The 27995-nt window shown below is 45.7% G+C and overlaps 1 protein-coding gene and 1 long non-coding RNA gene across 3 annotated transcripts; one reads left to right on the forward strand and one right to left on the reverse strand.

Moving 5' to 3' along the window:
* Nucleotides 1-1532: 1532 nt before the first annotated feature.
* On the forward strand, nucleotides 1533-3441 carry LOC310699177. The gene is made up of 2 exons (XR_014521970.1): nucleotides 1533-1813; nucleotides 3211-3441. It is a non-coding gene; the product is annotated as an uncharacterized lncRNA (long non-coding RNA).
* Nucleotides 3442-20895: 17454 nt separating this feature from the next.
* Nucleotides 20896-24350, reverse strand: LOC310699148 (microtubule-associated protein 1 light chain 3 gamma-like). Of its 2 annotated transcripts, none has more exons than XM_083486802.1 (4): nucleotides 24279-24350; nucleotides 22505-22560; nucleotides 21803-21909; nucleotides 20896-21623 (listed from the first exon to the last, which is right to left on the reverse strand). In XM_083486802.1, exons 2-4 carry the CDS (start codon nucleotides 22550-22552, stop codon nucleotides 21452-21454), a joined length of 327 nt encoding a protein of 108 aa, XP_083342928.1. In that variant the 5' UTR covers nucleotides 22553-22560; nucleotides 24279-24350; the 3' UTR covers nucleotides 20896-21451. The 2 variants fall into 2 exon arrangements, with proteins under 2 accessions (XP_083342928.1, XP_083342927.1); XM_083486801.1 differs by lacking the exon at nucleotides 24279-24350 and adding an exon at nucleotides 22940-23022.
* Between the last annotated feature and the right edge of the window lie 3645 nt (nucleotides 24351-27995).

Raw genomic sequence — 27995 nt, forward strand, 5'->3', positions numbered from 1 at the left:
AGAAGAAGGTGCAGCCAAATATATAACTTGGCAAGGAATGAATTAAGGGGAAATTGGCAGTTTGAGAGCCTTTTCATGACGCTCCTGCAAAACAGGCTATTTAAATCATTTAGCTACCTTCTTAATCACGCACTTAACAAGCCTTGAAGATGAAGTTTCCAGATGGTAGCAGAAGGAGAATAAAAGCTGGACAGCTCTCCTGACAAGCACCAGCCGATCTCTCCAATCTGGGAGAGAAAAAGGTAGTGGAGAGAGGGTGAGAGGAGGATTAAAACAGGAGCCTTATTATCACCTCAATCAAGATGGATTCATTACGAGAAAATAAATGCCATGGGGGATGCAGCTATTCAGGGCCCCAGACAAAAGGCGATGAAGATAATCAGGCTCCACTGTGTTGAGCTGAGCACAGTTCAAAAAAGGCATCAGCCTCTTTGGGAGAGGAAAGTACCATTTGCACAACAAAGATGCAACACGGCTTTTGTCTGAGAAGGGCCCCTGGATGGTCATTTATCCCTCTAATGAGCCCAGGCCTGCGAAGGCAATTGAGAAGAGAAAGCAGGCAGGTGGAAGCCACCAGCTCACCCAGCCACTCGGCAGGCAGCTGGCAAGAGGTTAATGACCGTTTCAGAGCTTTCTCTAGAGATGTGCATGCATCTGTCTTGGGCTGCTGAGGGTCAGAAATCTCACTAAAGTCTTAAAGCCATATATTGCATTTTTAAAAAATTGTACTTCTAAGGTGTTTGTCTTTAATATACCTCAGGAGTGGGAAGCTTCAGATGTTCTCAAACTGCAGCTCCCATCATCTTAGAGCATTGGCCGTGCTACCTGAGGCTGAGGAATTTGAGGTCCAACAATATCTGGAAGGCCACAGGTGCCCCATTCCCATTAAAGGGTGAAGGGTGAATGGAGCTTCATACTTTTGTCAGATGACTAGGACTGACTGCAAATCCCTATCTGGTAAACATAAGAAACATCCTTTTAATGAGGTAGACTACTGGTCTATCTAGCCTTGTCTTACCTTACCAAGCCCAATTTGCATAAGGTCTTTTAAATGAGAATTGCCAGGAACTATACCTGGGACCTTCTGAATGCTAGGTTTCCTACACTCAAGTGTCCTCTCCATGGCAGGGGTGCAAAAATCTAGATGCCCAACCACTATTGATGACATAGAAAACACACACCATGGTTTGGCAACTGGTGTTCAGTTGCTAATGAGCATGGTAGACAAGATTTCTTTGCTTCCTGTGTGCACCGCAGTGAGTAAAATTGGGTGGCAGCTCCCCTTAATCCCAACCCCCTTTGATTTGAGCCAGAGCTTCCTCAGACACAGCTCCATAACTTCTTTAGCAACCAGGATGGGGAACTTGTGGGCCCTCCAGATGTTGCTGGACCAGAGTTAGGGCTCTGGCTTCCCAGAGCTATTTGTTGAACTGCTCCATTCCATAGAATGTTCATAGATACTCCAGCTTCTCCAGAACATTTCAGCACAAAGGAACTAGAGGCAGAAGTGTCTGCTTGCTATTGGCGAAAAGCTATGAGGAAAAGTGTAAATGTTAAGTGCTTCCTCAGTGACATTTGTGCCATCTCCTGCCAGTGTTGTTCATCTGGCCATTGCAGTTGAGCTTGTAGCAGCAGGTCAATGTGCAAACTGTGAAGTGCTTCCTTCGTTGATTTCTGCTGATCAAGCTGCTGTGGAAGGCATAAGAACTGGTTGGGCCATTTGTTTTTCTGGTCAATTGGCAAACCTCTTGCCCTAGCGGTCAAAGAAACTTCATATACTAATTTTAACAAAAATCTACATCTCTGGTGATAGGTTAATTTATAATAATGAATCCCAGTAGTCTATTGTAACAGCATTGCAACCAACAATTATTTCATACAAAATGCCATTGTGACTGCATTGCGACATGCAATTTCCCTCCCTCTTTCATAATACAGTGGTACCTCAGGTTAAGTACTTAATTCATTCCGGAGGTCCATACTTAACCTGAAACTGTTCTTAACCTGAAGCACCACTTTAGCTAATGGGGCCTCCTGCTGCTGCCGTGCTGCTGGAGCACAATTTCTGTTCTCACCCTGAAGCAAAGTTCTTAACCCGAGGTAATATTTCTGGGTTAGCGGAATCTGTAACCTGAAGCGTCTGTAACCCGAGGTACCACTGTACTAGCATGAATTCAGGGTCACCCAATGAAAATGATTAGGCCTTGATTCAGGACAAACAAAGGGAAATATGTATTCACACAATGCATAATTAAGCTGTGGACTTTGCTGCCATGATAATTTTAGATGGCTTTAAAAGGGAATTAGATAATTCCAAGGAGGACAGGTAGTGACTATGATAGCTGAAAAGAACAGCACAACTCTGAATGCCAGATGCTAAAGAGTCAAGGAGGGTCACGGTTTCATTAGCCTGCTTCTGATTGCCATGGGGCATCTGACTAGCCATTCTTCTCAATGGCATGCTGGACTAGAGAGATTCTTGGTCTGATCCCAAAGAGCTCCTTTTTCAGTCTGCTTGACAGCAAACTCAGGTGATGAGTGCCAACATGACTGGCATCCAAGCAGGGCCACTGAGAAAGAAGAGGCAAGGTATTAGCACACATGTGGAAACCCTAAGATTTGCAAAATCTCATTTTTAGAAACCATAATGGAGCAGCCTCCCCAACAGCATAGTGAGGAAGACAGGGCATGTTGAGCAGCCATGGAATTCTGAATGGCAATTGGAAGCAAAAAATGGGAAACCTGGGCATTGGGGGTGATGGCAGCGGGATGGAGTATCCCAGAGAGGGCATGGCTGGCTGGCTGTGACACTGGACAGGAGCACTCCTTTTAGGAGGTGAGGTGTTGTTGCAGGCCCCACTTCTGTTTGTATGTTCCCAATCCTTTGTTTGATTGTGCATAATTTTATAGTCAGGAAGCCAGAGAGGTTATCACAGAAGTCATCTAGTCATTACTCCTCGCTCCCCCTTTCAGAAATAAAAAAATAACCTTCCACAATAATCTATTACTATATTTTCCTGTTTCTCCCTCAGCCCTTGACTCTCCAAGACTGAGACCCTATATCTAGGGCAAATCAATTGTTAAATCTTCCCCATTCGGTTCTGTCACAAGTTTAGACCAAACACCACTTTGAAGGTTGCATTTGAATTTCTGCCTCCAAGTCCAATGAAAACCCTCACTCCATATCTGAGTTTTTACTTTTGTGGGGAGAAGAGCAAAGAGAAGCAGAAGATAAAAGATAAAAGAACAAAAATATACTTTAAAAAAATGAGAATGGATCTAGGGAAACAAGGCACAACAAAATGAGAAAACAAAACAAGGGAGGCTGACATCAAAAGTCTAGTTAAAACTACTGAAATAAAGTCCAATGAAACAACAACCCCAAAAGCATGAACTGAATATAAAAAGCAAGAATTGAAATAAAGAAGCTATAGATCAAAAGACCAACAAAGCTGATGACAAGAATGAACCAACGGGTGGGGGAACATGTAAAGGAGAGAGTGAAGAACAAAAGGAAAAATAATGAAGAAAAATCCCTGATTCCCACTGAGAAATTCCTTCCCCACAACCAGGGCTGAAGGGAAGATGATCAAACACTGACATTACATCCAGAAATTGGTTGGCCACAGCAACTGGGGCTTAAAAAAAAAGCTAATGGGAACGTAGGAAACTGCCCAGACCACTGACCCATCCAGTTCCATTTTGTTTACATGGGAGCAGGGGCAATTGCTCCCCAGGGTTTCAGATAGTGGTTTCTCCCAGACCTCCCTGGGGATTGAACCAGAGACCTTCTGCACACAAAGCAGATGCTCTATTACTAAGCTATGGCCACTCCCCTAAGAATATAACTTTTGTTAATTTATATAGCTCCATCACTGTGCATTTCTCAGAAGTGTAGCCATAGTATGCAGCTACAGCGAACAAGTTGCACCAACTTGCAGAACCTTTAAGACCAGCAGATTTATTACAGCAGAGGTTTTCACACAGGAACATAGGAAGCTGCCTTATACTTAGTGAGACCACTGGTCCATCAAGGTCTGTATTGTTTGCACTGACTGACAGCAACTCTGCAGGGCTTCAGACAGAGGACACTCCCAGCTGTACCTGGAAGTGCCAGGGATTGAATCTGGGACCTTCTGCAAGCAAAGCAGTTGCTCTGCCACCTGAGCCATGGCTCTTCTTCATACAGTGTGACTAATTGGTTATGAAGAGCTGGGTTCTATGTAGGGCTGAACTGAAAGGCTGCACTGATTTTCATGCACATTTTGGGCAGCCTTGAACAGTGCTTCACTTGGGGCGATTTTCTGTGTGTGATTACTTCTAAAGCAAAGATAGAGAACCTGTTGTTCAGTTCACAATTCCTATCAGCCAGTGGTCAGGGATGATGAGAGTAGAGAGTGTAGATGGGTACATTAATTGCATGCTTCTAGAATGCACATATGAACACTCCTATATTTAGGTTCATTAGCTATCATTCTTACCCCAAAATGTCATGTCAGTGTGGGGAGATTTAGTTCAATATAAATCAGACACTGATTCATGTAATTTATTTCTAGCTGAATTTGTTGTTGTTGTTTAGTCGTTTAGTCGTGTCCGACTCTTCGTGACCCCATGGACCAGAGCACGCCAGGCACTCCTGTCTTCCACTGTCTCCCGCAGTTTGGTCAGACTCATGTTTGTAGCTTCGACAACACTGTCTAACCATCTCGTCCTCTGTCGTCCCCTTCTCCTTGTGCCCTCATCATCCTTGTGACCCAACATCAGGGTCTTTTCCAGGGAGTCTTCTCTTCTCATGAGGTGGCCAAAGTATTGGAGCCTCAGCTTCACGATCTGTCCTTCCAGTGAGCACTCAGGGCTGATTTCCTTAAGAATGGATGCGTTTGATCTTCCTGCAGTCCATGGAACTCTCAAGAGTCTCCTCCAGCACCATAATTCAAAAGCATCAATTCTTCGGCGATCAGCCTTCTTTATGGTCCAGCTCTCACTTCCATACATCACTACTGGGAAAACCATGGCTTTAACTATACAGACCTTTGCTGGCAAGGTGATGTCTCTGCTTTTTAAGATGCTGTCTAGGTTTGCCATCGCCTTTCTCCCAAGGAGCAGGCGTCTTTTAATTTCGTGACTGCTGTCACCATCTGCAGTGATCATGGAGCCCAAGAAAGTAAAATCTCTCACTGCCTCCATTTCTTCCCCTTCTATTTGCCAGGAGGTGATAGGACCAGTGGCCATGATCTTGTTTTTTTGATGTTGAGCTTCAGACCATATTTTGCGCTCTCCTCTTTCACCCTCATTAAAAGGTTCTTTAATTCCTCCTCACTTTCTGCCATCAAGGTTGTGTCAGCTGCATATCTGAGGTTGTTGATATTTCTTCCAGCGATCTTAATTCCGGCTTGGGATTCATCCAGCCCAGCCTTTCGCATGATGAATTCTGCATATAAGTTAAATAAGCAGGGAGACAATATACAGCCTTGCCGTACTCCTTTCCCAATCTTGAACCAATCAGTTGTTCCATATCCAGTTCTAACTGAAGCTTCTTGTCCCACATAGAGATTTCTCAGGAGACAGATGAGGTGATCAGGCACTCCCATTTCTTTAAGAACTTGCCATAGTTTGCTGTGGTCGACACAATCAAAGGCTTTTGCATAGTCAATGAAGCAGAAGTAGATGCCTTTCTGGAACTCTCTAGCTTTCTCCATAATCCAGCGCATGTTTGCAATTTGGTCTCTGGTTCCTCTGCCTCTTCTAAATCCAGCTTGCACTTCTGGGAGTTCTCGGTCCACATACTGCTTGAGCCTTCCTTGTAGAATTTTAAGCATAACCTTGCTAGCGTGTGAAATGAGTGCAATTGTGCGGTAGTTGGAGCATTCTTTGGCACTGCCCTTCTTTGGGATTGGGATGTAGACTGATTTTCTCCAATCCTCTGGCCACTGCTGAGTTTTCCAAACTTGCTGGCATATTGAGTGTAGCACCTTAACAGCATCATCTTTTAAAATTTTAAGTAGTTCAGCTGGAATACCATCACTTCCACTGGCCTTGTTATTTGCAGTGCTTTCTAAGGCCCATTTGACTTCACTCTCCAGGATGTCTGGCTCAAGGTCAGCAACCACACTACCTGGGGTGTATGAGACATCCATATCTTTCTGGTATAATTCCTCTGTGTATTCTTGCCACCTCTTCTTGATGTCTTCTGCTTCTGTTAGGTCCTTACCACTTTTGTCCTTTATTATGGTAATCTTTTTACGAAATGTCCCTTTCATATCTCCAATTTTCTTGAACAGATCTCTGGTTCTTCCCATTCTGTTGTTTTCCTCTATTTCTTTGCATTGCTCATTTAAGAAGGCCTTCTTGTCTCTCCTTGCTATTTTTTGGAAATCTTCAAAATAGCTGAATTTACATCCTGCCTTATTTCTGAAGCTTCAAGGTGATGAATAACAATAAATATATATAAGTGGTACCTCGGGTTACAGACTCTTCAGGTTACAGACTCCGCTAACCCAGAAATAGTACCTCAGATTAAGAACTTTGCTTCAGGATGAGAACAGAAATCACGTGGTGGCAGCGGGAGGCCCCATTAGCTAAAGTGGTACCTCAGGTTAAGAACAGTTTCAGGTTAAGAATGGACCTCCAGAACAACTTAAGTTCTTAACCTGAGGTACCACTGTATAAAAAACATTGACGTATCAAGGAACAGTAAGTATGTCTTCAACAAAGTATCACACAGGGCTGGGTATATGTTGTGATGCTGCAAGAGTATGGACAACCTCACAGAATGTGGTATTATTTGGCTGTTCCCTTTTTGTTTTTAAAGAGCAGATTTCTGGCCCTTATGAAAGTGTAAGGGGAATGCCTGCTGAAACCGCAGAAGCCAGAATGCCATTGAATTCTAAGCTCAGATGTTTCAGTGCCTCAGACAGCTCTTTTGGGTGGAGTGGGATATTTTCTGAAACTCTGTAAACATTACAAAGTAAAATATGCAAAACCAGAGAGAGCATGCTTAAGCTGCATGTTTTGCACTGGCAGCAGAATCCAGCGTTTCACTTCAGAGAAATCCAGGTTGCTGTGACACAGAATTCTGATTTATTTTTTTTAAGTGCAGGGTAGACTGTGAAAATGAAGGTCTAATGAGAAACACATTTGGGATTGACTGCACAAGATTTTCCTAAGGCATAACCTGGAGCAGTTCATGTGTGTATGCAATAGGAATGGAAACCAGGAGGAAGTCCTAGGGGCAACCACTGAAGGGCAAGTTTACTTGAAGGGCGAGAAGAATGGAGACTGATGGTGCCTTTTGCAATAGCGGTTTGTTTTCAAAGTTACAGTTTGGGGGTGGGAGAAATAGATAGGCAATGCTAGTTTTAAGGCAGCATCAGTCTCCAAAAGCAAAAGCAGCCCCTCTCCCAAAGCTACTTCTCTTGCAAAACATGGACTTCTTCCTACAGCTGCATGCCAACTGCCTTTTCATCTCCTGCTAGGCAGAGCATTGGTCTCAGCTGAGCTGTTACCTTGGCAGCTCTGGCTGACTTGCATCCCTACCTGTCAGAACATGAACCTGACATCAAGCTACAGTAGGCAAGCAAGTTACGCACATTTAACTTCAGCTTTATGCACTTGACAAAATAATAATAAAAAAAATTAAAAGGGCAGAAAGTGGGTAGGCATCTGGGAAAACCTGCTTTGGCAGTCCCACCCACCATTGCACCCAGTGTGTTCTGACTATGTGTGATTTTGGATTTCGGCACAGTGTCTGGAATATAACCCCCACTTAAATGCTTACTGTATACCTAAGCCTATAGAGCAGGAATAGGGAACCTGTGGCCCTCCAGAAGTTGTTGGACCATAGCTGAGAATAATTTCCCATTATTCTCAGCTATGGCCAATGGGAAAAGACAATGGGAGCTGTAGTCCAGCAACATCTGCAGGGCCACAGTCTCCCCACCTGTGTATAAAGAACGTCACCCCACACTTTGCATAACGGAGCAGCCTGTTTTCTATGCAACAAACCATTTTTCTGATTGAGGCCCCAGAGTTTTGATTTTGGTCCCCTTTGTTGAGAGTAAGACATTCAATCTCCATCCCCCTTTTCTTCTCTTCCTCTCATGTTTTCCTTCACCCCTTGACATGTCTCTTACTCTTTTTACTAGTTTCTATTTTTGTGCTGTTCTGACACTTTTAAAATCCGGAACTCTACATGTACAGAGGTCTCCAAATGGAGACATCATTAGAATGTGAATCTTCACCCTGCAGACAAACACTTCACAAAATCCAAAGGCTCTAAATCCCTTTGGAGATGCTTTCAAGCCTCTGGGCCACACACCACAAAGCTGTGCTGATGCCACCAAATGAAAAATAAAATTCTCAGGCATATTTCAGCATAAACCCTAGAAAACCACCTTCAAGATTAATTATCAAGAAGATCCATCTTCATTTTTGTATGAGATGTTAAACAGGTCTTTATTTATTTTGAACTGTCTCTCTCTCCATGTTTACCTATATTGTAATGCACTAAGAGATGGTGTAGGTGAATCTTTACAGATGTGGGAACAGTTCCTAGAGGTGGTAATGGGCTGGATAAGGGCCAACAAACTAAAGCTGAATCCTGAAAAGAGAAAGGCACTGTTGGTTGGTGGTTTTCATGTCTGGAAATTCAGGGGACATCCTGTTCTAGGTGGAGTCTCACTTCCCCTGAAGGAGCAAGTACAGGTATTCCTGGAGTCATTTTTGTCATGTGGTTCAGGTGGCATCAATGGCGAGGAGTGCCTGTTTCCATTTCTGGATGGTACCTCAGCTATGACCATTCCTGGACTGGGATAGCCTCACCACAGTGGCTCAGGCTCTGGTAATCTCAACTTTAGACTAATATGATGTGCTCTAAGTGGGGTTACCCTTGAAGATGGTCTTGTGGTTGTCCAAGTGCTGCTAAGTGGTGTATTTTATTTTTATTGATTGATTAAATTTGTATACTGCCCTATACTAGTCAATCTCAAGGCATTTCACAACATAAAATAACAATATAAAAAAGAAAATGCATAATAAAAAACAAAGAAAACCCAATCATTCCCCCTTCCCCAACACACTGGGTGTCAGTCAGTGAAAGAGGTCTGGTGAAAGAGGTCTACACATTATAGAGTATAATGAAGGACCTCTTGTGGAGGAGGCACAGAAAGAAGGGCCTCAGAAGATGATCTCAGAGTCTAGGTAGGTTCATATGGGAAGAGCAGGCATTGCAGTCCTGAGCTGCAATCTATCTAGAATCACATTTCACAGGTTATGAGCAAGCAGCCATCTAAATAAAATAATTAAAAACAATAAAAATATATTTCTATAAATATTTTTTAAAACAAACTTTCTTAAATAGTATGCTTAACTACAGTGCAGAAATCTGCTCCTGGGAGCAGTCTGGCTGTTGCATTCTACACTTAGCTATAGCTGACAGACCAGATACAATGGCAGCCCCACATAAAATACATTACAAGAACTGAGTGTTGAGGTTACCAATGCATGGACCACTGTGGTCAGGTTGTCACAGTCCAGGAATGGTCACAAACAGCATTCAAACAGGAGCAAATCAAAAGCACTCCTTGTCCAAGGACATTTGGGACTCTAGTGACAGAGATGGATGAAGGAATAGCCCCAGACTCAGGTAGGTAGCCGTGTTGGTCTGACGCAGTTGAAACAAACAAACAAACGAACGAACGAACGAATGAATGAATGAATGAATGAATAAATAAATAAATAAATAAATTGTCCCTATAGCACCTCAGAGACCAACTAAGTTTGTTCTGGATATAAGCTTTTGTGTGTATCTGAAGAAGTGTGCATGCACACGAAAGCTTGGCTCCAGAATGCTTACCTGCTCCTTCAGATAGAGTGCAACCCAGTTCAGAACAGGCAATTGACCTATCTCATGAAGATGAGAACCACCTACCCACAATGCCTCCAACTTTCTAGGATTCAGGCTTGGCTCATTGACCCTCATCCAGTTCATCCTTGCATCCACCCCTGCAAGTCCAGGGCTTCCACAGCCTCCCCTGACTTAGATGTAGTGGAGAAATAGAGTTGGGTATCATCAGAGTACTGATGACACCTTGCTCCAAAACTTCTCATGACTGCTCCCAAACGGTGCTATATAGATGTTGAATAGCATCGGGGACAAAATAGTGTCCTGTGGCACCCCATAGTATAAATACAGGGGGCTGAAGAGGACTTGCAATGTCACTTTGGATACAACCCTGCAGGCAGGAAGGGATCCAATGCAGCACAGTGCCACTGAAAGCAATTCTGCACTCATTCCAGAAGGATCCCATGGTCAATGGCACTGAAGGGACCTGAGAGAGTGAGCAAAAGGAGCAGGGTGACCCAGACTTGATTCAAACCCAGGCTAGACCCTAGACTGGCAAAACTCTAGAGGATCAGTCCCATCCAAGAATGTCTTCAGTTGTTTTGTCACAACCCCTTCAATAACTTTTCCCAGGAAGGAAGGGTGTGCAACCAGATGATAGTTGCTGGGTCCATTGGCCTGGCTTTTTCAATAGCGGTCATACTACAGCTTGTTTTAAGGCAACAGACATGGCTCTTTCATGCAAGGAAGCATTGACCACTCCCTGTACCCATCCAATCACCTCTCCCCAGCCCAATTTCACCAGCCATGGTGGGCAGGGATCAAGAGGGCATGTGGCAATATGCACCCCTGCAAGCATCCTGTCTGCATTGGCAGGCCTCATAATCTGAAATGGATCCCACAAAGTTGGAGAAGACATAGCAATAGACAGGTCAGCTAGAACTGTAGCCACAAAGGTAACATCTAAATCACTGCAGAGTCGAGTGACTTTATCCTCAAAATGATGGGCTAAATGATCACAGGAGGGCTGTCCCCACCAACAGATGAGACCAGATTCTTTGCTGCCCTTACTGTCTCATGGTGGTTGTGATTATACACTCTAGCTAATATTTGTTTGGCCTCAGAGCAAGTTCTATTCCACTGGTGCTCTAGCTGTCCTCCCTCCTGTTTCACACATAGCTCTCTAGAAACCAAGGGACATTGTGGGTTCCATAGCTGCAGAGAGGGCACCCAGAAGTAACCATGCCAATAGCTCTTCACATCTAAGCATTTCACAGTAAGACAAGAGCATTAAAAAGATCAGCACTTCTGCCCACTGGAATGTCACTCAGAGTATTGAATAATAATAATAATTTATTATTTGTACCCCGCCCATCTGGCTGGGTTTCCCCAGCCACTCTGGGCGGCTTCCATAGAAACAAAAAATACAGTAAAATGAAGAATCCATAAGTCTCTGAAAGGCAATTTTATTAATCAGTCCCCCATCCTTGCAGAGGGGGATGGCCGCTGTGAGTTCAAACTTGACCAACAAGTGGTTTGATCATGACAACACAGCCCGCCCCCCAATTTTCAGATCACTCCTGTCCACACGAGAAATGAAGACCAAGTCAAGGGTATGTCCTACTCTGTGCGCCAGGCAGATGACAACCTGAAACAGCCCATGGTTACCAGGGAGGCCATGAAATCCCGTGTGGTACAATAGTGGGCTCACCATGGATGTTGAGGTCACCCAGAATTATTGCCAAAGATTCCTTCAGCACTGTACTTAAGACTACCGCAGCCAGTTTGATCAGGGAGGCTGTTGAGCAGCTGGATGGGCAGCACACCAACAGCATTCCTAGTCTGTCTCTTAAGTCCCAACATCAGATGAAGGCACTCTAGTCTCACTTCAAGGCAATGACGTTCCCCAGAGAGGGAGAAAGAGCTCTGGTGAACCACAGCAGCCCCACCTCACTGGCACTGGAGCCTGGGTTGGTGCTGCGCTAATCATCCAGGGGAGAAACCCACTTAACCTACACTTTCTGAAACAATACAGAAACCAAGATAAAATTCAAAATCCACACTTCTCTGAATTTTGCAGCACAGTTCTCCAGCCTAGTAATGTCTACAAAACTTCTATGCTAGGATAGAGGGTGGGTAGAAATGTACTTTTTGTGAAAATAACATAGAAAAATGCATTGATAAAATTGCATACAAAAATGTGCATGTGAGGAGGAATTTATACAAAAGTGCTGATGTATTTTCATGATGTCTTAAAGAAAAATATAAATCGATGCGGAAATTTAGAGAACTTAAGACTGGGGGGAAATGAGAAAGTAAGAGGATCCAAAATCTCTGTCTCTCTCCCATTCTTCTTTGGAGTCCTAGGGATCAATCACAGCCCATATCTGGAGAATAACAGAACCAAATGTAAGGCCCCCACCTCAAGGAAGGAGGGGGGAGAAATCTGCCCTCGTCTCTCTCCACTTCAAAACCATACTTTACATATAGATTCTTTATGGTAAACTCCCTCTGCCTGCCCTATGAATGGCATATGAAGGATGTGCTTTCATCTTGCAAATGCCAGTTCCATTTATCCTCATGTGCCTAAACTTTATGGCTTTTGGAGAAAGGATGGGATTGATTGATTGCAATCTTGAAGCTTTCTCCTCCTCCCCCGTCTCCTCCACCCCTGCAACCACCTACTCATCTTGCAACTCAGGCAACAGATCCTGTTCAAACAGCCCGAGTATAAGGCAGGGTGGGATCTTGTGAGGGTGTTTAGCCTCATTGCCCATGGCTTTGCTGGACTATCTCTGCCTTAACTCTTCTGGACATTGGGGGCATTGACCCTACAGCATTTGCTGCCTGAGGTGAAGGATGAGAGAGCACCCTTCCCCATTCCATGAACAAAAGTCGGCCGGGCTGGAAGTTGAACCTGCTTTGACACCAACAATGGGGCAGCCTCCTTCACTGCACCTGAGGTCAGCAGGATAGGTTAGGAGGTGCAGGGCAGGACAAGTGGCACACACAGTTGTGCTCCCACTGCACCCCTCTGCGGTGCCACTCGGCTTGTGATAGGGCCAGGCTTGGTCCTTGGTTTGAAATCTTTGCTCAGCCGCAGACTATGTTATGCCCTTGATTCCCCTGCTCCAGTGATTTAATTTGCCCATTCCATGTTCTTGTCTCCAGGATGACTTAAGCAATGTACCCCATTGCCTTCAAGGACCATGAAAGCAGTTGGGAATGCTGCCGCATATAGCACATGCACATGGCCAATTTGCTCAGCACCTGAGGGCCCCAGTCCTGTCACTCACCACCTGGCCCAGGGTGGGGCCTGACAGACCCATAAGAACTGCTGCAGCTGCTACCACCCAGGAGGACTCCCCTGCTCAGCACCTGAGGGCCCCAGTCCTGCCACTCACCACCTGGCCCAGGGTGGGGCCTGACAGACCCATAAGAACTGCTGCAGCTGCTACCACCCAGGAGGACTCCCCTGCTCAGCGCCTGAGGGCCCCAGTCCTGCCACTCACCACCTGGCCCAGGGCGGGGCCTGATGGGCTCTAAAGGACTGCTGCTGCTGCTGCTGCTGCTGCTGCTGCTGCTGGGCAGAGAGGGCTCCGTTTTGTTTTGTTTTTGTTTAAATTGCTGTCATTTTTTACCTATGTCATTTTAAACTGTGATATTAATGCTGTATACTTAGTTTTAGATTTTGATTTATGTGGAAATTGTTTCCCATTTGGTTGTGTATTTTTAAATGTGGTTTATTTATTATTTATGACTTTTGTAATTATGTAAATCTTGTTATGCTGTAAGCCGCCTTGAACATTGTTTTTTTAACTGTGGAAAGGTAGCATACAAATAAAAAACAATGATGATGTTGGTGAAAGCACATGCTCCATAGGGCTCTAGCCCCAGGAACTGATAGCGCATTTGCATAAAAAGAAACACTCTGGATAAACAAATCTCATTTTGTTGCCTCCTGATCCCAACTTGTACAGTCCTTTAAGGCCCCTAACACATCACCCAGCAGGATTTATCAGACAGTATTGACTGAAAAGTGAGTTAAAGTTTTACCACACTAAGCTGCCAGAAGAGTTCAGGGACTGCTTCCGCACCGTCCTGCACCGTTTCCAGGTGGTGGGTCTCAAGGTGAAGCGGGAAAAGTGTCAGGTGGACTTTCTGGGATTTACGGTGGATGCAGAAGGGGTCCACCCGACCGGTGACAAGGTACGGGCTGGGCCATTTGTGATGCCCCAGCGCCCAAGGGCAAGACTGAACTTCAGGCCTTCTTGGGACTACTGAACTTTTGCCATGCCTTCCTTCCCCATAAGGTGGTGGTAATGGAGCCCCTACACAGACTCCTAGACAAGTGGGCCCCTTGGGTGTGGGGCAGCGCTAGGAGGCTGCATTCCAGGCAGTCAAGGACTTGCTCATCTCGAACTCGGTCTTGGCACACTTCGATGAGAGGCTGCCGGTGGTGCTAGCATGCGACGCATCGCTCTACGGCATCAGCGCTGTCCTGGGACACCAACTCCCAGATGGAAGAGAGGTGCCGGTGGCATATTTTTCCCAGACGCTCACCGCAGCTGAGCGGAACTACTCTCAAATCGACAAGGAGGGTCTGGCAATCATGAAGGGAGTAAAAAAATCCCACAATTTCTTGTACAGGCAGCTCTTTACCGTGGTGACTGATCACAAGCTGTTGCTCGGCCTGTTTACCCCTGAGAAGCAGATCTCCCAAGTGCTGTCTCCCCACATCCTCAGGTGGTCAATTTTCCTTGCCAGCTACCAGTATGCACTGATCTACCACCCAGAGAAGGCGATGGGCCATGTGGATGCCCTCAGCAGGCTACCACTACCAGAAACAGGCCCCGACCCAGCGCCCACGCAAGAGGTTATGAGCCTGGAGCTGCTTCCCAACCGCCCCATTCAGGCACAAGAAGTTGCGCACCATTCCACGAAAGATAGGGTCATCTCCTGGGTCCTGGACTGGGTGTGGAGGGGATGGCCCAACAGCAGCCCCAGGCCAGAATTAGCTGGCTACACAACCTGCAAACATAAACCTGCAAACATAAACCTACACAACCTGCAAACATAAACCTGCAAACATAAACTGCCTATTATGGGGAAGCAGGGTCATCATTCCCCAGCCCCTCTGATTGTGGGCTGAGCCAAATCCAATGGAGGGTCAAATCAGAAACAAAAATGGATGGAGTTTGGAAGAGTCTCTCCCTCCCTCTCCTCCACAGTCATCTCTCTCTCTCTCTGAGCTTCCCCGTCATTCGTCTCTCCTTCTATTTCAGTCCCCTCCTCCCATTTCCCCCTTCCATTAACACAAGTCTGACCTGATTCCCTGCTGAGGACTCGTGAATTCAGGCTGGGGGGTTCCAAAGGTTCCCATCACAGTATGAAAGGAGGCACTTGGGTCTCCCCTCAACAGCAGGTATCAAAATCACCCCCACAGGACACTTTAGTGTTTGTCTTGGGCCCTCATGAACTATTTGGGGAAATTCTACTTCTTCTCATCCCCTTTCTACCCCCACCTCCTTTTTTTTTGATAGGTGTGTGAGAAAGTAAATTTTAAGTTGCTTTGAGCCTTAGGGTTGGAGCAGGATATAAATCAAAGGAAATAATAAATAAATTGAAAACAAACCATGCATCATGTAATAAGAAGATGGGAGGAATTTCCAGCAGATAATGGCCTATTGGAACCAGCCCTAACCAGCCCCTATATCATCTTCTGAAGCAGACAAAGGCAAAACTAGCTTTCCTCGTCCTGGCTTTTTAAATCCAAAGGAGAAGAGCTTGAGATAGAAATGGATGAGCTGCAGGCTGACAGGTTAAATATATGTTTATCAAAACCCCGACCAAGCAGACACCCGCATGGGAAGCCTCCCAACATCTGCCTGGGAAAGAAGGCAGCAATTGCTGAGGTAAACACTGCCGACAGGATGATAGATAGCTAAGCTGTTGGGCAGGAGAGCTGAACCAATGCAGGTGGACGGGGCGGGGTGGGGGAGGCAGTGAGGGAAAAGGCGTATGGAACACCCCCCTCCCCCCAAAAAAGATAGGGCTATGAATGAGGTTGCTGGGTGGGCCACGATCTGAACCCTTGGGAAATTAAAGATGTAAATCCTACAAGATCTATAATTCAACACAATACACCCACGGTCTACCAGCCAGGCACGTGCACTGCATGGAGATTTGGCAGGGCTCAGTCTTGTGAAGATTGTCTTTTGCTCGCTCTTCAGTTTCAAGGCATTACAGCAGGTCTGAGCAACTTCACAGGCATCCTGCTGAACCCAGACCAGCCATGCATTGGCAGAGCCTACTGGGAACTTGAGTAGACCCCAGTTTCCAGGTTGACTGAGCTCCCCCATCTGCAAATGGACCACCAAGCATGGCTCAGGGGACAGCCAACAGCTTGGTGGGTCACATCCTGTAAGAGGGAGAGTGTCCCACTCCCCCCCCCCCCCATCGTAACACTAGAATTCAGGGCAGTCCAATAAAGCTGGATGATGGAAGTGTCAGGGCAGACAAAAGAAGGCACTTCTCCACACAGGGCACAGCTAAACTATGGAATGTGTTCCAACAGGAGACAGTGATGGCCACCAACTTGGATGGCTTTGAAAGACAAATTCAAGCAGAATAAGACTAACAATGGCTGCTAGCGATGTGGCTCTGCTCTACCTCTACTGTTGGAGGTGGTAGGTCTCTATATACTAGTTTCTGGGAATCACAAGTTGGAAGAGGGTTTTTCTTGCATTTGTATAATTGATAACGGTCGTGAACACTGTTTGGTGGAAAGGTGGCATACAAATTTAATGCAGAAACCAAAGAAAAACCACCACAAGTCACCACCACTGTAGTTTCTATTGTTGGCATCCATCTGTTTCAAAAGGCAATGGAGTTTGCCTCGGGGGGGGGGGAGTCAAACTACTAGAGAATCACAACACCTGCTGTAGCTGAAGAGACTGGAAACTCACAGCTGCTGCCTCCAGCATTCTTTTTGCTCTCTTTGCAGCACCAAAGTGACCTCCCTGGGGCACAAGCCTGGGAAGTGTGTCTGGAGGTCCTTGGATGCCCAGTTCACAATACCCCCCCTTCCCAGCCTCCCTGATGTGGTCCAAAGGAAAGCAGAGCAAAATGTTTGGCACTAGCTGGGTTGCAGGAGGTGCCATCCAGCTGCCTTAGGGACTCCAGATTCACTCCTGAGCCTTTTCTTCTCCCAGAGATATCCCACAAGGCAGTGGGGATGCAGAGTTTACTCCGAAAACCTTTACCACAGTTTTCTTTCTCCTAGATGGGCTGCCTCCCCAGGTTGATGAACTCCATCTGCCCCTCCTCTACAGCATGTGCAGAAACTGCCTTCTTGACTGTTGGGCCCACTCTTGGTCTTGTCCGCTCAACCTGATGGAGCCCGTCTTCACATTCAGGGAAAGGGTTTGAGACGCATTGGTTACCCAAAGCCATATTCTGGGGTGTGGCTGCTGTCCCATGCTGGCAGCTTCTAGGAGCCACAGGTGAGAACTGAGTGTAGGGTGGGGACCAAAGCTGGACAAACTGCTGCAGAAGGAGCACAACGTGCCCCCCACCAGAGGCACTGCCCCTCCCTTAACACCCTATACACCTGCCACCCCCACCATCACCGATGGAAGTCAGCACTAGAAGATATGATGATAGCTCCCAGCTTACATACCTTTTGAAAAGAATTAGGTACATTAACATGAAGGACAAGTCTATTGATCACTGTTAGCCATAATAGCTAAATAGAGCTTCCATGTTCAGAGGCTGTATATCTCCAATTACAAAGTGTTGGGGGGAAACAGGAAGGGGTGACTGTTCCTTCCAGGCCTTTCTTAGCTGCCAGAGGCAGCTTTGAAGATGTAGGGATCACACCTGGGACCTGCTGCATGCAGATCAGATGCTGTACTTCTGAGCCATGATCCATTCCTGTGGCTGCTGGACTTCAGCCCCCATCAGGCCCAGGCAGTGCAGCCAGTGGTCAGGGATGATGGGAGCTGTAGTCCAGCAAATTCTGGAGGGCCACAGATGCCCTGCTCCTGGACTGAATAGGCTCTTTGTCTCATCTAATCAGTCTGTGTTATGTTCTTAAAAAAATGTTAACACACTTTGTAATTTGTCTCTCAGCCAGGCATGCCAGCAAAAACCGCCTCCTCTCTTCCTATTAGTTTTCACACTTCAGGCTAATTTTAGAGTAATATTTACGAATGAACATGAAATATTTACCCCCACTCAGCGTGCTGTGGCACTCGAGTGCAACAGAAGCGTGAAACAGGGAGGAGGTGTTCCACCACATCACTGTCAGCTGGGAAAATTGTTCTCAACCTCCTCATGATGAATGCATCACACTTAGCTTCTTTTTTAAAAAAAACAAATGGATGATTTTTGGATGCAAGTTCAGTTGTGCCTTCTCCCCATAGCAATTTGAGACAGAGTTTAATTTGAGGCATGGTTCTTTTTAAGTGGCAGAACAGAGGGTTAACAATGAGCTCCTCTGAGCATGTGCAGAGAACACCAAGAGGCCATCAAAGTTGTATGTTCAGATCAAAGCCTGTCTCAGGTTTCCATGCAGGCTTGAGGTTTAGCTGTGCCTGCCTGCCTGCCTGCCTGCCTCTCTCTTCTAAATGTAGGAAGAACTCTGCAGGATCCGACCACAGGTCCTTTGAAGTCCAGCCTCCTGTTTCCCAGATCTGCCAATCAGATGCTTCTGGGAAGTCCACAAGCAGAGTAGAAAAGCACCCACCACCATTCCCATTCAACTGGCATTCAGCCATTGGCCAAGGCTCTTTGGGCCCCTCCATCTCTTTTTTGAGGCCCCCCCTTGTTCAGGCTGAATGCAAAGCTGGGTGCAGAGCAACGTCTGGATGTCGCATCAGGCTCCCTCAATATTCTTCGGAAGATGGAGCCTCTGCATTCAGTGGTACACTATCTCTGAACACCGAGGCTCTTTTTAATCCACCATTGCCAAAAACCATAGATAGATAGATACCCTCCATGCAGTTTTCTGATTCCCTTTAAAAGCCAGCTATGGTGTGTGTGTGTGTGTGTGTGTGTGTGTATGTGTGTGTGAAATGAATTACTAATCAGAGTTCATTAGGAGACTACAGCAGATATCACCCACATTTAACTTCTCTTCCAAGGGGCTACTTTACAAAATGGAGGCTTGCGTCCCAAGTAGCACTAACTCTCTTGTTCCGTTAGTGAAAGGATTTACTCTTGCACAATGGAACATTCCTTTGTCTCCTCCCCCTTCCTCCAAATATGTTCTTAGGCTTCCCTCAACCTCTGGACCAGATTTAGGGAGGCCATGGGATGCGGGGGGGGGGGGGTTCATTGCACAAGCTTAAATGCTTGCATTAACAGAATAAAGGCATCATTTACTGCCCTCATTCAAAACGAGTGATGCTGCTGCAACTTACAATTGGTCAATTGGTTAGTGAAATCCAGCAGATTCATAATTATCGAATATATCACATCCTGATTTCATTCCAACAAACAGTCACATTTTCACAATCAAACTGAGGTTGTTTATGAATTAATTTGATGTTCTGCCCTTGTTTTTAATAAAGTTTAGTAAAGTTACAGCAATATGCAGAGGTGTGAGGGATTTAAAATAATTCCCCCCCTCAACTTCCTTAGAGGTAAAGGCATCTGTCAGGGGTAGGAAAGGCCACACACTTTCTGACCAGGACTAGAAATGTCCCTGGAAATGGTACTGAGTAGGGGGCGAGGAGGAGATGGCTGCCTTGCAAAATGAGCGCTTGGACTATGTCATATTCCTATAGACTTAAACTGAAACCTAGTTCAAAATCTTGGGAACCATTCTATCAGTGCAAGCACTTCAGTTTGCCAGATGAACTAATCCCCCTTTTCTCTCCCTCTCCTGACTCTTCCCCAGAGCCAAATGGGGTAGGAGGGCAGGGAGAAGAAAGCAGGGAAAGCCCCATTGTGCTAATGGAAGTTCTCGCATGAACTACTGGGGCTCATTTGTTCAAAACGGCCCCTTGAAGAATCACAGAATAAAAAACTGTAGAGTTGAAAGGGGCCATGAGAGCCATCTAGTCCAACTCCTTGCAATGCAGGAATCTTTTGCCAATGTGGGGCTCAAACCCACGACCTTGAGATTAAGAGTCTCCTACTCTACTGATTCCGTGCGCTGCTCTGGTTCGCCAGAAGTGGCTTAGTCATGCTGGCCACATGACCCGGAAGCTGTACGCAGGCTCCCTTGGCCAATAAGCAAGATGAGCACCACAACCCCAGAGTCAGCCACGACTGGACCTAATGGTCAGGGGTCCCTTTACCTTTACTCTACTGATGGAGCTACCTGAGTAACAGAATTTCCAAATGAATTTATAAATGCTAGATTTGTACCTCACTGAGCAAATGACAAACTGTGATGGAATCATTTTGCCCATCGCTGCTCATGCTGCTATAGAACAGAGATGGGCAACCTGTGGGTCCTCCAAATGTACCTGGAGTACAGTTCCCATTATCCCTGGCCACTGGCCATTCTGACTGGGGCTGATGGGAGTTGGAGTCCAAGGACACCTGGAGGGCCACAGGTTCTGTCAGTCTTGTTTTAGCCCCACAAAGATGAAAGAGACCTCTCCAAGGGCTTGCTCACAGGACCCAGGGACGAAAGAACCCCTCATCACCATCACCAAAATTTGGGAGGAAAGAGATGCAGAAAGAATACTTCTAAGGGAATTTTTCACTTCTCTTTTATGCTAGGATATATGTTCATATCCACTGAAGCATTTGATTGGAACTGCCCTTCAAAATACTCTGCCCCCCCCCCATTTTTGTCAGACATAAAAGCCCTCTCCACCCTATGCCAAAGTAAGGGCTCTGAGGAAGGTCAGCTTTTCTGTGCTTCAGCCCCTCCCCTTTTGTGCCCAGATTCTTCTTGCTTGCTTAGCAAGGAGAGCAAAAATCAAGACACCTTTACCTCTTTTTTTGAAAACAAGAGAAAGAGAGAGAAAAGACTCAGTGTCTTTAATAACCACTCACTTCTCCTGTGGGGAAGAAAGAGCCATACTCGGAACAGGTGAGTGTAATTGTGCCCATTTATTTCTTTATTGCAGTCTTGTCAGAAGGCTTTTTTTAAAAAGGGGAAGAAAGAGATGAAGTAACAAAAACAGCTGTGCAGTTAAAATTTCCACTTGTGGAACCCTCCAGATTCCCATTAGGCCAATCAGCTTTGTTTAAAATAAGAAAGAAAACCAGACAAAAGTTTCCTGTGCAATGGTAGTGATGCTCTTTTTATATCTATGTCTATATCCGTCTGAAGAGATAAGGGAACAAATTATTTTAAAAGAATAAGCTGGCAGTGGGTTAAAGTAGTGGCCCTGCAGAGTTGGTTAAGAAAGTACACGACCCTAAAATACACCCTGTCATCTGGGCATCTTTTCAGACACATACAACATAGAAGGTAGTTCAGTTGCTTCAGGGACAATGACAATAAAGCAGAGCCTGCCTGGTGGTGAATACTCTTCTCCCATGCCACTCTTACACAAAAGCAGTTTAAAAATCCATGTTGTGATAACTATGCCTCAGAGAGAAAGGGAGGAGGGGGAGACTGCAGAGGCCTTCCTTGGAATGGGCTCATGGGCCAATATCACCAAACGTATCTTGAGATGCGTAGGTAATGTAGAGGAAGCCGTCGTCATCTTTGTTGGCTTCGTAGACTTCCGCAACAGTCAGGCTCAGGCAGGGCAGGCTCTTGTTGTCCACCAGCAGGTAGAAGGCTTGAGTGGCTGTCAGGGACAGGCGGGCCCTGGGGAGGGGAAGGGAGAGGATCAGTCCAAAGGCCAGTGGAAGGCTGCATTTTGGCTATGTATTGTTTCAAAAGGGGCGAGGTGGGTAAGCAGGGGTACCTTTAAGTGCAAATGGAATTAATTGTCTTTCCCATCTCTCTCTCCCACATTACCACAGTATGTGAAAACTCCTCCCTACCTCAGACTGTAGACAAACTGAGACATAGATAGATCCCCTGAAACCAGGAATTTGACCCGGCTCAACTGAGGGAGTGTCTTCTCCTTCTGGTAACGCTCAAGCACCACCTGTGTGTGAGGAAAGCATTGGACAATGTCAAGGCACATGATGGGAGCTCCATTGCTGGATAAGCAGGTGTGCTCTTAAGAATGGGAGCCTCTTTGGGAACCATATATAAGTTCCTCCAAGTTCCTCAGAGTAGCATTGAGGGTACTATGTTCAATAAATGGAAACTTGCAATAACTGTGGGAGCCCCAAGCTCGCATCTCTCAGAGTCTCTTTTGCTCTTAGAGTCTTAGAATGGCTTTTGAGGATTTAGCAAAGCCTCAGTCCAGATTATGCATTCTCAACAGCTTCATGTGATCAGGAAAGACTAAGCAGCCCATGAATTCCATACTCAGTTCAGACAAGGCCACACTTGTACCACACACTTAAAGCACCGAGATACCACTTAAGAGACCCATGGCTTTCCTCAAAGAATTATGGGAGCTGCCATTAAGGGTATTGAGAGCTGCCATTAAGGGTATTGAGGCTCCTATTGCCCTCAAAGCTACAGGTCCTAGAGTTCTCTGTGAAGAGGGATTTATTACCAAACTGTTGTGGGAATGATAGCTCTGTGAGGGAATTCCCCCTAGAATCTAGGTAGAAAGAGAGGAGGTTTACCGGAATCTTGCTTGGATACTTTGTCCTGATATCAGTTGTTTCCTGCATCCGAGAGGCTAAAAATGAGATTATGACAGATAAAAGTCATCAGAAAGAGTTTTGGAAGTTTCAGCTCTACCAAGAGGAAGACTATCACATTTAACACTTAAATGCCACTTTGAGCTTCTTGAATGAGAAGCCGATTAGAAATAGGGTAGTTTAAAAGTCGACCAGTGGAAAGAAAGTGGAAAGACAGACAAGCAGGTGTCATTCACAGGGAAGACAAGAGAATCCAGAGACAATGAGATATGCTGGGGAAATGCTAGAAGGGTGTTATATTAAGCTTAAAAGGAAATAGTCAGAAAGATGCAAGTGGAAAATTAGTAGACATTCCAATTTATAATCCAGAATCATATCTCCCACCTCATCATTCAAGTTCATCCCTCAGTTTTTTACCTAAACTTTTCCTCTGCTTGAATGGACGGTCGTCACTCTGGAACCTCAACATCTTTCTTTAAAAACACAAAAGACCCCTTTCTCCCCCTCACCGGCCCTTTCCACTTCCACTCTACGGCACTAACTCAACAGAAATCACCATGGCTTGCCTTCATTTAAGAGAAGGCTGAGCAGCCCAGGTGGGGCTGGAGCCTGCCTCAGACCTAATGATTGTCACCTGCTGGTGGAAGGAAAGATGAGTAAAACAGAAGAGAGGGGAAGCCTAGAGTAGTGCAAGGAGTATTGGTGCACACTTGAGCAATAACCCTGCCAGTTCCTCCTTTAGGATGGAGACAGCCCTATTTTCTGGTAAAAACACTGTCTCTGCCTTGCCTTTTGGAAAGATGCTGGAGATGCTTCTCCACCCCACAACACTAGTATGCATTACTTATACGTCTGCTACATTTCTTTAAATTTCAGCTCTTCCCTCTTTGGAGAATCTGCAGAGTTTACATTTTGTGGGTGGGGCTTCCCATGCCCATATGCATGCAAATAAATTACTGTACATGAAACCCGGAGGCTCCTTGCTCCCACCTAGTGCCCCAGAAGGTGGTAGAATGCGTTTGAGTTGCAGGTTGCAACTGTTGAAGAGTAAGTGCAACCTGTGTGATTTTCATTCATAGAATTGTAGAGTTGGGAGGGACCCTAAGGGTCATCTAGGCCAACCCCATGTAATGCAGCTATCTTGTCCACAGCTGTCCTTGGGTGGGCTTGAATCACCAACCTCCTGGTTAACAGCCAGACACACTGGCCCATTGTACCACAGGAGTGCACCGTATTCTCACAGAGGCCAAGCAGATCCCTGTGGGAAGCCCATGAGCAGGACCTGGGTGCAAATTCACTCTCCCCACTTGTGATTCCCAGCAACTGGTCCTCAGGCCCATACTGCCTCCAACAGTGGAGGTGGAACATAGCCATTGCGGCTGGTACCCAACGAAAGCCTTATCCACAGTCAACACATCACACACATATATATATATAGACACCCAAGAAAACACAAGGAGAGCCTTGCAGTTGCAACAAGGAGGTATGTGTCCCAATAAACTTGCACAGGGTTGGGCAGTAAGGTTGTGGCTGAACTTTTGAGGGGGGCAGAGGCCCCTGCACCTTTAATACTTTTGTGAAAGAGGGAATTTCTACCAGTGTAGCTTACATGACAAGATGCACCTGCTGAAATTTTCTCTTCTACACCACTGTTAAAGGAGCAGGAGTGCCCCCTCTCCTGTTTTCCATCTGACTACCCTAGCACAGGTTGTGCACATTTTAAAGACTCTTGTGGCCTGATCCTGTGCATACTTACTTGGAAGTAAATGCTGTTGAATTCAGTGGGTCTTACTCCTTTAATTTGCCATAACACTCTGGAAACTAATCTGTGGTGAAAACTGGTTATATTTGGCTGTTACAGAATGGTGAATCTGGGCCAATGTGCCTTGAATGGGCTTTAAAGATATAATAGCTCCAGGTTGCAAACTTGTTCCTTCAGTGCAGCCCTCCACCTAGTTCCTGGAGAAAGGAACCTCCCACCCACAGCACCTCCATCTCATTAGGATTCAGCCTCAGTTAATTGGAACCCATTCAGCCCAGCATTGCTTCTAGGTGCCAGTCCAACCCTTTCACAGCCTCCCCTGATTCAAATGGAAGGGAGAGAAACAGCTGCGTATCATCGGCATTCTGATGACACTGCGCTCCAAGCCCCTGAATGGCAGCTCCCAATAGTTTAATATAGATGTTAAATAGTATAGGAGACAAAGTAGACCCTTGCAAGACCCCAAAGCCCTGCGGTTCAATCCTACAACCAGTGCAAAGTATCTGTCTTCCACTGTAGCCAAGGCTAACAGAGATCAGGTGAGACTTTCTGCTCCTATTCCAACCTGACTGGCCATGAAATGGGGCTTTCCACTGGGCAAATGGGTTAGATGTTGGTGATCACTCATGTTTTATCAATGTAACCTTCCCCAAGATGGTGTTCACCAGATGATTTGGACAACTCCCATCAGCCCCAACCAGCATGGCCAATGGTTAAGAATTATAGGAGTTGTACTCTGAAACAAATGATGGGTACTAAATTGGAGTAGGCTGCATCAGTGCAATGTACTGCTCATGGTACAGGATTGCACCCAACCCACAGCTGCATTGGTTTTCCTCCTGCCTGCCCATGCTCTGTCCAAACACCCCCAAATGCCTAATAGTCTTCTCAAGTTCCTAACAAACAGCAGTGCTTGAATTATGAGGGGAAAGGAAGGACCTAATGAAATCCACAACCTCATGGGGTGGGCACCTTTTTAGCCTGAGGGACACATTTCTTTCTGTGCAACCTTCCAGGGGCCACATGGCAGTGGTGGGTGGGACCAGAGACAAAAGTGGGTTGAGGTGGATTTTACTGCTGTACAGTAGACTAGTTCCTACACATGTTCACATACCCTTTTCTGTCCACCATCCCACTCTGGTCAGTGACCAAAATAAATGGATTCATTCATCCTCCATCCAGACAAGGAAGAAGCATGACCAAAGCTCTAGGAGACATTTCAGTTAGGTAAAAATGCTCAAGTGGGGTACAAAAAGGTGTGACTTGGGGAGAACCTAGAGGGTCATAGTGAGAAGTTAAGAGGGCTGTATGCTGCCTCCAGACCTGAGGTTCCCCACCTCTCCTGTAGCTAATGGTACGTCTCCCAATTTTAGCCAAAATGAAGACCTCCTCCTAGCCTTCTAAAAAGAGCAGGTGTGTTTGGGGGGAGTAATCTTGGTCTCCCTGCAATCTGAGTACAGCAAAACATGCAGCTGAGCCAGGTATCTATTGTTCTCCCTTCACTATTAATTTCTGAGTCTCCTTTGAGGATTTCTGAGAGTTATTAAGAGGCAGAGACAAGGGTGGTAGAAGATTGCAGGGGAAACACGCAAGGGTCCCCAGATGTGGATGAGGGTTCTGTATTCTACAGCATTTCATAGGCCCTTGAATCAATGCAAAGAAAATTGGGCGGAAGGTGGAAGGAGGAGATGATAGCAAGAGCGAGGGTGGTTGCCACAGCAACAGCACAAGCTCATTAACAGATTGGATAACCAAAAAAAAAAAAAAAGGATTGGGAAATAAAAGATTCAGAGTTGCTCTGAGAGGAAGAGAAGATGGGGAGGTGTGTTGCTCTTCTCCTGTGAAACAGCTTGTTCTCCAAAGCGAGTGTACCTGTATGTTTGTCTTGCAAATCCATGAAAACTCTTTAAAACTAGGCACTAGGACGGAGTCAAAAGGCTCTTTTAAAGAGTTTTTACTTATCTACTTCTTCCACTCCTATGATATATTTTGGAAAGATGTTGGTCTGTCTGTTTTTTATAACTCTAGGCACCTCTTAAGATATTGTAACTCAATTTTGCATGGTGTTTCCTGGGATGAAGGAGCAGATTTTTTTAGTCTATATCTAGATACAAAGTGATGTCATTTTGAATTAGGATGGCAGACTGAATCTTTCAAAACTGCACTGATTTTATTTGGTTTCTTAGAATTCCTGAGTGATGCCAGGTGTGAGACTGCTAGTCTTTTATAGATATCAATTCACAAGGGAAGCACAACATGGCTAGTAAGTTTTATCTTTCTATTTGTACAGTAGATGTTTGCATCTGGACTGACTGGGTACCAAACCGGGATGGGAGGGAGAGAGCCTCAACTAATGAGAGAGATTCACCAAAATACAGAAGTTGGAATGACAGTCTCTCTTCATTTAAACAAGGTGAGGATTTGAACTCTGGTCACCAGGATTAGCATCAGTACCCAGTACCCAGGCAGTTCCCAGTGCCCTTCCTTTTCTGACTACTGAATCCCATTGAAACCAATAGAATGTAGTTCTATGTGGACATGCATAAGATCAAGCTGCAAATCTGGAAGCAAGAAGGGCACACTCTTTTTTCATCATTAAACTGCCTAAAGTTGCCGCCTCTTCATAATTCTTCATAGTTTAGAGGTTTACCCATATTTTGTTATGAGAAATGAAATCCCAATGGGCAACACATAAATATTGCATGAATGATGAATCACTGATTATGTATCCGCTGCTGTGATGAATTGAATTAAATGGAACATCTTCTGTGGATATTGCTGTGCCAATGTGATGCCAGGCAGGGACATCTCCCCTGATGCAGGGAAATCTGAGCACAAGCTCATGCAAAGCGGGAGATTTTCTAGAAAGAAACTCCCACCCAAATTATAGGGGAAATTGAGTCTGGACTTCCCAAGAGCCTTTACACGTGTCTACACTATAGACTTAAAGTGGCTCATCTGTCATTCTCCCCCCGCCCTGAATGGTAATGCTGTGAGTGGGGCTAGCTACAAGACAGCAGCTGTGAATGCAGTGCTCTCCTGACTTTCATCATCCTCAACCATTGATCCTGCTGGCTGAGACTGATGGGAACCAGAGTCTAACAAAAATCTGGAAAATACAACATGGGTTAATAAGGTACCTGGCGCCTTGAAGCAAAGCAACCTTTCCCAACTTTATGCATATCGTCCAGACATCGCCGAACTCCAGCTCCTTTCAGCCCCAGTCAGCATGGCCAATGGTCAGGAATGATGGGAGTTGTAGTCTAAAACATCCAAAGGGAACCAGATTGGGGGAGGCTGAACCAGAGACCCAAACAGGAGCAAGCCTTGTTCCAGATTATACTATTTCCCCATCTAGCTCTGCATTGCCTACTCCGATGGGCAGGAGCTCTCTAGGGTCCCAGATAGAGGCCTTCCCTGTAATGGTTGTCTGATCCCTTTAACTGGGACCTTCTGGAGTGAATGAGGGAACTGTCTGAGGCTCCTCCCTAGACCAAAGCACTTTTCATCCAGAGTTTTCTCCCCCGGCTGATGTCACAGGAAATACTAGATCAAAGGTGGCTACCTGAGCCAGGACCCGTCTCCAAGGCTAACTGTAAACCACTGTTATCCTGACATTTGAATTCTGTTCCTTTCGGTCTTGTGATTTAATGAGGAGCTGATGTCAAAGCAGGCTCCATAAACCTCCTCAGAAACCTCTTCATTCAAATG

Source organism: Podarcis liolepis (assembly GCF_965112155.1).
Source record: "Podarcis liolepis genome assembly, chromosome: 2".
Lineage (NCBI taxonomy): Eukaryota > Metazoa > Chordata > Lepidosauria > Squamata > Lacertidae > Podarcis > Podarcis liolepis.